Genomic DNA, 14,262 nt, shown 5'->3' with positions numbered 1-14,262 from the left:
TAAAGATATCCATTTCAGCGTCTTTTGAATTTTTGGAGCACAGAATTTCATTATTATTTTTAATTCGTTTGATCTAGAAAGATTTAGATACGAATTGGTGCATGGTAATCTGAGCCTGTTGAATTTCCGCAATTTCATCGTCTGACTATCAGGGAAATTGAGGAGAATTGCGAGTAATGAAACTTAAATGTTCATTAGACTACTTCGACGCTCCTTTCGCAATCTCGCGAATTCTTTGTTACGAATTTACGAGTTGCTAGCGAAAGCATCGACAGTAATAAGCGTGCAATCTCCACGTCGAGTGCATCCCACGATAACGATCTAAAAAATACTCGGGAACAATACGGAGAACGTAGGATTCTAGATCTCGAGAATTTGCTCATAACCCGACTAAAAAGAGGATTGGTCTCGAAGCAAGCTTTTGCAATTCACCGATGAGTCAACGAAAGTAAAAATACATTAGCGAGAGAAGAGGAGCAGTCTTTCTCGACTTATCGTGAAAACTTTCCTCGGTGGCGTCCTGTCATAGAATGTTACAAAGTCCTCAGATAACCAATGGTATTTCTGACATTTGTCAATCCTATCTGGCCAGTTCAAAAATTTGGGAAGAATGTCCATCAAGCTAACCGTTCAAATTAGTGACGCATATGGTGCGCCTCTATGTCGTCAATTGGTATCATTCAGTTTTTGAGTTTCGATTAGTATCGTTAAGTGACTCACAAGCATATTAATGAAATGTTATATAGTCTTTGGAGTATCTTCTATTTAAATTTGTATCCTATCTTTTACGCCATGAAGACTATCCTAATGCCATTTTCAGTATAGTTAAAATTAAATACCCCTTAAGATACAATAAGCTAACTCGACCGCAATTTGAATCATCGTGGTCGCCTATGATTCAACGATACCAGTTGAGGGCTAATTATCTAAAATTGTATTATTAGATCGTATAATTATTAACGCAATAATTTCTGTTTCTGTATTTTATAATCCTGCAGTTCGGCTTGGGTGTGTATGGCACAAAATGAAAATCACATTTCGATAGATACGTATTAAAATACAGATAGTTTTTAAATATTCGCTCTTAGTATTCTATTGAATCAGGCAAATCTTGCTACTTCACCAGCTTGCTTCTTTTTTCAATTATATAACTTTCATAAATAATGTTGCCGCTTATTATATGAAATAGCGAAGATATCTTACGTGGGTAGAGTCGGCGTAACACACTGCATTTATGCATTTCCTGAATTATTTCTTTCTTCCATCTTTGCACTCTTCAAATATTCGAAGTTATCGAATTTCCCTACAATTAGATCCATATTTTATTAATACACTTGACACGAGAGACATTAAACGATCGTCAGAGTGTTACACGCGAAAGCAAAACATGAAAATGGACCCTGACCGTTGCAACGTTTCCATTTCCGCCAGTCACGACGCAATATTGGTATTTATCAATAATAAAAAAAAAAAAAAAAAAACGGTGGGATTGAAAAAATATCGCTAAAAATATGAAAAATAAGGAACGAAGGAGAGACATTCGGATTTCACGGAAAAGATCAGACGGAGAGCGTGAAGTCTCGTGATTGCTGTCACCGCAGCAGGAACGTTGAAACGTGCGGATCGATAAGAGCTGAGTAAAACGTGCGGTTTTACACAGCGTGAGCTAAGTGTTGGGCAGCTTTTACTTTCACCTTTGAGGAAACGTGCGCCGCTCGTGTTGCGGCAGCCTGTCTTTATGGATCAATTATAATACGTCGATTAATTATTTCGAAATCCGAACCTGACCAGTTCCGCCAATATTGTTTCCCGCTTTACTCATTCGATAGCTTGCATCACTACATTTTTAGTCCCGATTGCTCTTTCCAAGTCTATACAAAATTCTATAATTTCTCCCTTGCCTCTGGATCTGTAATATCAATTTCTTTCTATTTTTTAAACCATCTTTTTCATATCAATTTCAAAATGATTATTTCAACGACATAGATGTTCCTAATTTGATTCGATAATGATTTTTATAAAGTGATTAAGCATGGGATTAACGAGAGACATTTTTATGACGCGTAGGTGAAAGAGATTAAGAAAATTCCACAAACAGAATTCATATCAGCGAGATACACCCCGACAAATGCGCCAAATTTAGACGTCCGCTTAGTAAGTCGTCTGCGCACTCGTTAAGTCGCTCTCGCGACCTTTTTATGTTTCAAATGTTGGAATCTTATATTTCTTATATTAACAGAAAATTTTTTGAGTCCCGTGTGACTGTAAAAACTGCAGAATTTGGGACATCTGAAGGCTCTTTGTCTTAGCACATTGGCTGCTATTAAGATACAGTTACTACTACTTGGGATTATACATATTCACAATGACTCACCAAAGTATTCGAACATTCATCATAGAAAACTTTTATACTAGTTTCTCCCGAATAGGCTATTGTAATTTATAATTTGTTAGAGAAAAATGATTATTAACTCTTCCATAAAAAGACACACTAACGATGATCGCACATATCAGTTTATTCTGTGACAACTGTAATGTTCTATTGTGAGTCTATCTAAACATTAATTATATTTTTCTATTAGTTCTGTTTTTACCTCTTCTGTATGTCTATATACCTGAAGGTATATTCTTTCAAAAAATTGTGGAATATTTCATTCGCGAAATTGTGAATTACATGAAAAGTAGAAAAATATAAATATGCATATTGAATACTAAAATATTTAAACACCATTCTATCTCCATAAGCTGCGTTCTAATAATATCTATTAAACTATGATTGTTCTAATAATATCTATTGTATTATAATTGCTCTAATATTATCTACTGAATTATAATTTTCATTCTGAGTCATGTAAATAGATTTGAGGAGAAAGTTCGATTAAGAAATGAAATATCTAAACTATTCTAACATATTCGATAAATGCTGTATACATTGTGTATAACATACATGGTTGTACTTACTGTAGCGTGCCCAGTCATCATGGTGTTAACATCACTTTACACTCATGTTTAATTAAGCGGGTTGTGTGGCAACCGTGCATGGTCTGCATGCACGCGTTTACGTTAATCTGCATCTATATCGTGACTCAAGATCCGTCTAGTACTCTTTTCTGATCCGATTGCGAGACCCATATACCTATGTGAAGCCACAGTTTAGGTAGCTGCGGACATTTTGGTCGGTGTATGTCCAGCTTGCGTTTATGCGAATATCGATCAAGGTAGGGTCAGGTTAAGCGCCGCGGTAAACTTGGTTCTCATCGACTGAAACGATACTCGAGTCGATTAGAACGTAGTTAGACGCCCGTATCAATTCCCTCCGGATTAATACTCGAATAATCGACGGTCGACGAAATCCACTTTCCTATATTGATCAGCGTGATACATTCACGAAATGAAAAGGAAATATCTAGTATACGAGAAATAAACATTTATTGTATTTTTAGTTAAATAATCAGGAACTCAAATCTATACTTGAGCTGTGTTCTTACAAACTAATGACAAATTTGGAAACATACGAAACCACATTGGTATGATCGAAAAGAAGAGATCAATCAGTTAGATGCAAATATGGAGATATTTAAGAAATAACTGATTTGCAACGTTTGAAAATTTTTATTGAAATTTTCAGCCTTGGAAGTAGGAAGTAATTGTACGAGGCTAAATTATATAAATACAATGAATGATCAAGACTTGTTACGTTATGCTTTTCACTCAACGATTCTGAACTGCAACAAAATTGCATTAGGTGAGCAGGTGAATCATCGTACAAAGGAAACCAGATGTATTAAGATACATACTATCAACTGTATATAGTATACGCATATATGTACATGTTTGATTTTTATGAAAAGTTGCCATTCGTATATCTAAACATAAGTTTAAAACAACGCTAATAATTACATTTAAAAAATTATAAATCCCACTACTATTAGTGTCAGACGAGCTGTACATGTATATACTCTGCAAGAAAATACGAGTCAATCGTACGGAATTGACGTTGACGATCCATTAACTCAACTGAACATCAAACAAATCCAAATCCACCTATTTTCCCATTTCGTTCTCTACCAAAGTTATCGTTGCCAAGACTCTTTCGATCCGAGAAACCAGCAGAGGAAGCTCAATTTTATTTCAAGCCACGGAACGTCCATTTCTACAGCGTTAAGAATCGGAACAGCACGACGTCGCGTGTGCGAGCTACGCGTCTGATATTTTTGGCGCCGTCTCTTTTCCCTTTTTCTCTTTCCTCCTCTGACTCTCGCTTTGGGCAGTCGTTTCATCGCAGCAGCCGCATTTTTTCCGCTCGATGCACGTCGGATAAAAATATCTTCTTTTTTCCATCCTTTTTTTTCCTTAACATCATTATTCGTATTGGTTCACGAGGTGTCACGATTGGACGATGGCCACGAGCCTCAATATACTCCGTGTCTCTTTGTGCGACCGTAAATATGCGACGAGAATACTGATATCGAGTCGCAGGGGACATTCGAGAGGTCTCAATCGCTGGGCACCATTGTCGATACAATGCAACCTCGATATGGATCGGTGCATTGTCCAATTACGTCTGACGTGCTCGGTTGCATTGCCGATCGATAATGTTAAAACGAATATCGAGAATATTTCGTTAAAAAAGGAACGAGATACAACTGTTACTAACGATATTTTTCAAGATATACATCCCTGACATAGAATAGACCGAGTAAAAAATTAAATATTTAAAATGTATCGTAGTTACTAACAGAAGTATTGGTTATTCGATGAAACATTTATCCTACATAGCGCTATAAATATCATTCATTTTTTTATTTTTTTCAAGTCTTTATACCACAAGCCTAAACACGCTAAAAGCCTACAAAATCTACCTGAGAAAAGCTTCCCGAAAAAATTACTTCCCGAGGCTACTGTAAATAAATAATAAAATGTTGTGGGGGAAAAAACAGTACAAAAATGCTAAATGCCTCAACCCCAATTTACCCTACAATTTTTTTTCATTCTTTCTGGATTGTTGATTTTATTACAGAATATAAATTCACAAATTTATGTTTCCCTCGAATATGTATATCTTAATGCGCAGAGAAAATAGAAGAAGTTTGATCTGCATATAATTTCTAATCTCACGAGATGTGAATCGATGCCAGTCCGATTCACCTTATTTTTTCACATGGCCATATTGTGGTAACCCTCGGCGAAGTAATTTCGTCTTTCTCTTCGACCCCTCTGATCCGTTTTTCCTCGGTGACAATAGCACGTTACTAATATGTCGTCGCCACAATTCCGCTACGAGGCAAGACATGTGACATTTTTCGCAGTTTATAGTATTCGAGCCGGGAAGATAGTAAAAGCGATACCTGAAGCATCCATCCCTACTAGGGATGGTACCCTATGTATCCCTTTTGCTGGGGTGACTTTGCTTAGTGGACGACCGAGTATTTTTCTGTGACTTTCATATCCTACTGGTAACTCTACGTTTGTTCTTATTTATAGGAAAGTAACGTTTGAAGTGTGAATTTCATATTCGTCTCGTTAGTCTGAAATTTTTCTTATTTATAAATATAAAATTAATATTATTAATTAATTAAAATTAATATTATTTATAAATATAAAATTAACGTTCGAGGCATGAAGATTTTTCTTCATATTCGACCCGTTGTTGTATATTTTTTCATTTATAATTCAAATAATGCTCGAAGCATGAAGCATCTTCCGTTACTTTCATATTCGTTTCATCGCTGTAGGATTATTTTTATTTCGAAGAAAGTAATAATCCACAGCACGAAAATTGAAATAAAATAGAAAGGGAATGTAAATATAAATGCAGTAAAAGAATTGTATCAGATATATATGTATATATATATCTGATATGTATGTATGAATGTATGTATGTATGTATGTATGTATGTATGAATCTGAAATGTATCAGATATATATATATGTCGGAGAGTCAGTAGGATTGGAGGTGTGGGCAGGCAACGAATCTTCACCAGTAGTAGCCATTGTCAAGGTGTGATCCAGAGTTTATTAACACAGGTATGGAGATGTGAGACTTGACAAATAAACCGCGGCGGTTAGGTACTCGCGATGCGAATGACAATAGTCTGAGGTCCGATAACGAATACGCGGTCAACGGGACTCTTTTATTCTTAACTCGTCGGCAACGCCTATGTGGTAATCTCAGCTAGCACGCGAAGTAAGCACTCTATAGGAAATGATGAAATCGTACTCGAAGCTCTCTCGGTGACGCGGTTTAGGAAAAACTGAGAGCCCATCTCTAGCGGCACCAGGTCTTTTATATTCGTGGAGACAAGTCGTCGTTCGGAGAGTGAGGGAAATTGCCGTTGTTGTTAATTGATCAGTCTTTGGAAGTGTCCTTCACGGAAAAGACTGTTTGCCTATTTTCGTTAATCAAGGTTTAGAGTTTATGACGGGTCATTAGGCTGGCTGCAGATGTTTTGCGAATATGTCTCGACAACCGGCAATTGACCTACCCATAAAATAGGGTCTGCTTATGGCGAGCCATGAGACAGAAACCATTAGTGTGCTTACTGTCGAGTGCCGTTACAACTATTTCTTTTTATGGAGGGCTATAGACTTTTCCATGACTTTGTTAGAAAATGTTCGTCCCTTGACCGCGGCTACGTTCGGTGACTGGTTGTCACCTCGAACCCAAACTCATTCTCATAGATTGCAGGCAATTACAATTGGGCTGAAGGGCGGTGATTGTTTAGCTACGGCTATGGCGGAGTCCAAAGTACAATATTAGGGATTTTTCCCCGGTTTTCGACGGAAGGCTCCGGTGTCTCTCCATCTCCGACATATATATATATATATATATATATATATATATATATATATATATATATGTACATACTACTCATAGGTTGAAATATATCTAAGAAATGAGTCAAGTTACGATGATTACATCGTAAACGCATTTCCAATTTCCCAACTTTCTATTAGAATTCAATATTTGCAACGTCAAGTTGACGTATGTTTACGTCCATTCCTTATCTAGCTTCACCAATAAAGTGAGGGTGATCAGGGTGTGACTCAGCTCCTTCCTCCCGTCGATATCCGGTGTTCCGTGTCGTTTTGCACGTAATTAGACGGAACTTCAATGGGGCCCGTTCGCAGGTAGCCCGCGCGAGCCAACGAGTGAAAGTGTGTCACCGTATTTTTCGTTTTTCACGTGTTACTCGCAGACGGTGGTCTTGAGACGTTTTGACGTCATGCGTTCCCGCCGATAGCCATTTCCGCGGGCCATTCACTTGACGTCCAAGTACACTTCGCTTTAACAAGATCCAGATAGAAGCCTACCGAGTAGAGATGTATAATATTTATCCAACGTGAAGAACGATGAAGTTGTAGGTACGGGAATAATGCTCGTTCGAAAAATAGGAAAACGTACGTGTCCGATCAAATGGAAACGAGAAGATTAGACAGAGGGTTATTACCAAAGAGTGAATTATGATCGTAAAAGAAATTATGGTTTGAAAATAAACTGCCACGAGTCACATTTTAACCATTGAGATCACGAGCTCGGAGTAAGAACGAAAATTCGTGGGTTTACTCGCTCGAGAGATAGAGAAGAATACGTGTTCGATCGAATAGAAATAAGAAGATCAAACGTAGGTTTACTAAAGGGGTGAATTGTGGTTCTAATGGTTTAAATACGAACTTGCACGAGTGAAAATTCATGATCTTATTGACGTCCTTTCAACAAAAGTTCGTAGTTTTACTCGTTTGAAAAATAGAACAGAGTAGGTGCTCATTCGAATGGAAATAAGAAGATTAAATGTAGGTATACTAAGGGGGTGAATCGTGACTCTAATGGTGTAAGAATAAACTTCCAAGAGCCAAATTTCAGCTATCCAAGTATTGCGACTTTATCACTATTGTTTCACCAAGAACGCGTCAATGGTTTCATTATCTCGTATCATTATCGACGCGCCCGATAAGAATGACGTTTCGTCGCACACTAAACCAATCCAAAGTTTCTGGACAATTAATATTTTCTTTTCGCCATTCATATTACCAGTATCGTAGACCTTAGCATACGATATGAAGGATGGAAGAAGTTGAAGATTAGTACATTACATCTATTCCCCATTGATTTCAGAAACATATCGAAAATGTACAGTTTGTTTGAAAAATAACAGGATTGTCAATATATGTATTTTAATCACGGCGGATGTTTATGCATACTATGAAATTACGATTCAAATAAATATGTACGAAATGCACAAATAATACGCAAAGATTTACACGGCACTTAAAGTACTCATTATAATATTTAAAGGACGAAACAAATCTCGTTCCTTTAGTTTTGTTCATAAAAATGTAAATTTGCGTACATGCACGTAGCTTACTCATCATACTTGTAAAAATCGTTCTTTTATTCAACATCGACACAACTCTAGAAATGGCCAACGTATGAATTGATTTCGGATTTTAATAATATTATTCCTTTTCGCCTTTCATATTTCAAAAGTCATAGATATCGACTAACCCCATAAATCCATACATTTTTCAGGAAACTCCTTCCAATAAACAGACTCGTGCAAGTGAAGAAATTCCTCCAGAAATTCGATGCTACGTGTATAATTGGACACGTATTTCACAAGTAACATCGAGAAACTTGCAAAAGACAGAGTCGATGATCGAATTCAAAGAGACTCGTTTAACAATCTCATACATGTTATCGTATTATCGCATGAGTGAAAGAGGAAAGTTGAAAAATTAGCGTGCCACTCCTATCCTCGAGGGATGAGTGTAAACAGAACGAAGAACGACAGAGGGTTGATTCTGAAAGGGGGAGAAAGAGAAACCAAGGATGGCGATGGAAGGGGAACACGAGGCAGTCGAGCTCGATGCACTCGGCCGTCTATTTAGTCGTTGGTCGTGCGCGCGCCATGCTGGATCGACAACGATCGTTTTTACGTTGCTATTGCGACCAAATGTGTCCGTGTTTTCCTCATCGACGCGTTAATTAAACAGCCTCCTGGCTCGTGAACGATCGTTGACAACGCCGGGGGGTTGGGGGGGAAACTCGGTGAGAAAATCGGATTAATCAGACCATATATTCCTCCGTTTTTGCAACTACGTACAGAACATTGCGACTGTGATGGAAATTGCGAGTGTCGTTGAAACTAGCCTCGATTCGATGGAAACGTACGTAACTGGTTGTCAAGCGAAAAACCTAGTGTTGTGAAACGAAGACTGTTCTACGAAATATCGTCGCAACAAGGAATTATTATACTAAAGTATACGCGTACATATTACTAAAATTTCGGTGCCAGTTGAGTCCAAGGTTTCTGCGTTCAACTGTACTGAAACTGTGAAGAAGTTTGTACTTAAGCTATAATTAAGATTCGTGGAATTAAAAAGTCAGCAATTGGCCCGAACTAAAATCGGAGATTGTAAAATTATATTTGAATCGAAGCTTCTGTTATCAAGAAGACGGTGAACCAAAGTTGTAGACCTTTAAAATCGAAGGTTCTAAAATTAGATTTAAATTAAAGCGTTTAAAAAGTCGGCGAACCAAAGGCGAGTCGTTCATCTTAAAATTGAGGATTCTGAAATTAAATCACAATCAACGTTTCTGTTATTGAAAAATCCGCGGGCCGAAAGAGTTGACCTTAAAACTGAAGGCTCCATCACGCAACTAGAGTACAGTTTTCGGAGTTGAGAAACCAGCAGACCGAGGGAGTTGACCGGCGATACTTGTTAACTCGGTTTCGAAGGCGAACGCGCCGGCTTGATAAGCGTTATCTGGCTGCAATAATTGCAGGCTGTGTATTACGGTCGGCCATTGTCGTCGAACGTGGAGGCTCCGTTGAGGCGAAAGCTGCTCTGTTGAGGCTGACCGCGTGTGTCAACAGGTGATACGATCGCGAGAGACAAAAGGTCGAGAGAGTGGGACATTATCAATCGAACAGCAGTTTGAATGAAAGGGAAAGAGTGCGTAGCGAGCTCACATGAAACGAGAGAATAGAATCAAAAAGAGGCTGAATCGATCGTACAGTGCGTTGTAGCGTTTGGTCACGCGATAAGGTGAAGCTTCGCGTGCGCCGCGAGAAACTAGATAGAGTGATAAGGCCGAAAGAGAGTGGAAAAGGAGTCTGGCGCCTCGTTCCTCGCTAAAGTGACACGTCGCCTTGGCCAATAAAACGACAGACGGTCTAAACTGAACGGAATCGGCAGCTGCTCTCCCGGTGTGCGCCTCGTACGTTGGCCCCGTCCGCTTTAATTTCAGATCCAGTCAGACCTAGCATTAAATCCTCGGGCGAGTATCCAGTGAAAAAAGTGATCAGCAGATAACAAGAATCTTTTTTTGGGGCCTTTCAATTGCTTTTCCTCTTTTTTTATTTCGGCTCGTTTGAGAAAAAGGAAGTTGGTGTTGTTCCTTTTTTTTTCTTTTATCTTGGATATACGAGTTAATAGTGAAACGAAGATCGAAAATATCGTGGACGATGACTGGACGAAACTGATCGAAAGGGGAGAAAGAAACAGAGGATTCGTCAAGATGATGATGGCACCGCAGGTCGTGGGTGTCTTGTTGAAGAAACCGGGACAGCAGAACCACCCACGTTTTCCACCGTTGGACCCACAGGAAACGAAAATCAGAGGTTAGTTTCTTCGTAACGGATCTGCTTTGTATCTTATCTAGTCTCGACTGTGTTTAATTAATAATATCAAGGAAGTCCTGCGTGATAAACGAGTTTCGCCTTGAGAATAAACGTTTTTAGGGATCGTTGAACTCCTCTAGGTTGAAGATTTCGCGTGGAATTTAATTATTGGAGATACGAGGCAAGCGTGTTCGGTTGAGTTTAAATTGGTTTGAATGTGACTCTAATGGCGTTAGTTGGGCTGGAAGTAGTTGTTTACCAGTCGATTGGATGCGCGAAGACGTAAACTCACCATTCACCACCGGCCTTCTATGCTCGATCCTCATTATATTATCGATGTTATGATTCATTGGGCTGTGTTGTTACAACATTCATCTTATCGGGTCATAACTCGAGGCGCTGTTTCGAATGAAAGTGAATGTTCAACCGTTCCCTGAAACACGCGGGTTTCGCTCATCGGATCTATCGATTTTCTGGATAAACCTCATATCGAAAGAAACCCGGTGTTTTACGTATCTCGCTGATTAATAGCTTACGGGAATGATTTAGCGTGATATTCTGACGATTTATCATGCGATAACGGTGAAATACGTTTATTAGCAGTTTTAACGCTCTGAATCTGTATATTGGTTTTGAAAAATTGCTTATCTTGCACTAGAAACTCTTGTATTTACAGATAATATTGTTTATGTATCTTGTGATTATCAAATGCTTGGTTTATTATTTTTCTATCGTGAATGATTTGTTACGTGTAATCCGTTACATAATCAGTTACATAAATATAATTAATATCGTGCAAAATATGATATGCCATTTTTAATGTCCGTAACAAATCAGCTGAATGATACGAATTGTCGCATTTGGATCTTCAAACGATTCCAAGTGAATCCAATTCAGAGAAGCAAGATTTTAATCAACAATAAAAGGATTAATATTCATGAATCTTTTCAAAATAACGTGGAAACACCGTGACGAAAGTAGAAAGATCTTAAACAACAATAAAAGGGTTAATATTCATGAATATTTCCCAAATAACGTAGGAACGTCATTACAAAAGAAAAAAGATTTTAATCAACGACAGATAGGTTAATATTCATGAATGTTATCCAAATAATATATAAAAGTCGTGACGAAAAGAACAAGATTTCAATCGTAATTAAAATGATTAACAATCGCGAATTCTTTTCAAATAACGAGGAAACGTGGCAGAAGAAGAAAGATTTTAAACAATATCAAAATATTTAACATTCAGGAAGCCTTTTTACGTAACATAGAAACGTCGTGACGTAGAAGTAGAAAAATTTCAACTAATATTGAAGTGTTAGTATTTGCGAATTTTCAAATAACGTAGAAACGCCACGTGGAAAGTAAGAAGATCTCGACCAACGTCAAAAGGAATGATATTAATGTTTACCACTTCTTTACGTTTAATATTGTAATTAATATTCACGAATTCTTCTCGAATAACATGGCAACGTCATGTCGAAAGAGGAAACATTTTAATCGACATTGGGAAGATTAACATTTAGAAATTCTTTTCAAATAACGTAGAAACGTCACGAAGAGAGTAGAAAAATCCCAACTAACGTTAAAAGGATTAATATTCGCGAAAATGCCGTAACTGGAGAAGAAAGATTTCAGCCCACGTTAAAAGAATTAATACTCCGCGAACCTTTTGCAAATATGTAACATAGAAATATCGCACTGAATATAAAGGAAGAACGCGAGCCGTTCACCAAGCGCCGCCATTCCTTCACTTGTCTTAGCATAATAAAAAAAGCGTATCACGAAATTCTTGCGGTCCCCGGGGCGACTAGTATGGTCGGCTTTTTCCGCAACGGAAACTCGCAACCTCTCACGATTCGATTGACAATTCGTGCTCCGTAATCCGGTATCTGGGCTACCGTGGTAACGGGATACTTTTACGCGGTTATCCACTCTGGGGAACATGAAAACTGGCTGTCTAGCGTCGGCTTCCACTACGAGAAGCTTCTCGTTCCTTTTTCTCCGCATACGAGCTCTACGATCCGAGGGATCGTAGCCCTGACACCGTCCATGATTTAATGTCAGGGTTGACGACACTCGAGGAAATTTCACCGGCTTCGATGACAGAATTTATACGAACCTTTAATCACCATGGATCGATCGAGGTCGAACGAAATTCTGGAAACTCTTCGTCTCCTCAACGGATTTTCTTCGTTTTTAAATACATTCTGTGTAAAAATACGGCTGAATTTCATTTTGCGGCACACCAAGTTTCTGATCTGTTTTAGTAACATATGGTAGGTAGTTTATGACGAATAGGATCCGAATGTGGTTATTTCAGTAGTTAGACACAGGTATGTGAAAGTTTAGAACAGATGTTCCGGATGAAATTTATGTTGAATTTTATTCTATTCTTTTCGTCCTATCATTTTAATTCTATAAATACATGCGCATGTATAACACGCATTATTAATCAAATTGCATTTGCTAGTCGTAATTCCACTTTTCGCAACGATTTCCAGTTAATCTTGTTTATAGGTAGATGACAAATAATGTAGTATCTGTTTTGTAACGTTTTATCTAATCTATATCATCCGATTTCAAATACCAATCACGATATGTGGCTTAATGAACGATATCCCGAGTTCTGAAAGATATCACTTTGAAAAATCAGTAAGAATAACTGGAAAGTTCTCCGTTGGGTATCGCGTAGGTTCAGGGTTGAGATAAAAGTGGGAGGATCGCGCGAAAGCTTGTTGCGCCGTGTGGTTAATTGTGACTGACAAGTGGAGTACCTAAATTCCATCGTTTACGGCAGGTCAAGAAACAGTAAAAGGAAAGCAGGTGAGTCTATCAACGTATCCGTACTGGTTTTGACGCCGCCACACTGAATTTCTACCTGCCTTCCTCCCCCTGTACGACCAATTATCGAACACCCTTTCTCTTCTAACGGAAACTTCTCCAATTTTTAACTCCTTACTTGTTGTATTTACAAATGATGTTCTGACTTTTCGAAATGAAACGTGTCAAATAGCACTGTTAACGGAAACGAATTTATAATAAATGTGTAATATTAGTTTCTATGGAGGCAAATCTCAAGCTTCAGGACCATATAATACTCATCAAAAGAAGTAAAAATCTTTTAATAAACGTGGGTCCACATATCATTATAATTATTCGACACCTTCATCGGTGAATTATTTATATACGAAGAGCATATGATAAGGAAACATCAGCTGGTCATGCACAATTTTCTACGCAATGATGTGGCTAACAGTTCCTTCTTGGAATGTTATCCTTTGATAACTTGCGTTGGGATTATCGTCAGTTTTTTGTAAAACTTTTTTTGAACTAATTGAAATCTAAAAATTCGACCTGCTTCCCATGTTCCACAATTTAGAAAATTACCCTTCAATATTGAATCTCTTAATCGTTGACATATGGCAGTGAACGAATTTATGATCGGCTGTCTGCAGTGCAAAAAATATTATTCACGCAATAAAAAGATTCTTCTCTTATGGTATTACAGGCTCATCTCGGAAATGTTTTATAAAACCAATGACATATGGAGACATATTTATCAAGACTTTTGCTTCTGACGAGTACCACATGGTCCTCGACTTTGGCTGCAACTCTTCGAAGCATCCCGTGT

General features: G+C 38.0%; 1 protein-coding gene across 1 annotated transcript in view; it reads left to right on the top strand.

Moving 5' to 3' along the window:
• Positions 1–8,874: 8,874 nt before the first annotated feature.
• Positions 8,875–14,262, top strand: part of LOC126922908 (uncharacterized) — a 50,316-nt gene continuing 44,928 nt past the window's right edge. Inside the window, exon 1 of the mRNA XM_050735850.1 lies at positions 8,875–10,625. Coding sequence (XP_050591807.1) covers positions 10,523–10,625 — 103 coding nt within the window. The 5' untranslated portion in view covers positions 8,875–10,522. The remainder of the gene's footprint in view (positions 10,626–14,262) is intronic.

Source organism: Bombus affinis, chromosome 13, assembly GCF_024516045.1.
Source record: "Bombus affinis isolate iyBomAffi1 chromosome 13, iyBomAffi1.2, whole genome shotgun sequence".
NCBI lineage: Eukaryota > Metazoa > Arthropoda > Insecta > Hymenoptera > Apidae > Bombus > Bombus affinis.
Note: the sequence above shows the minus strand (reverse complement) of the source record. Positions and strands in the feature narration are given on the sequence as shown.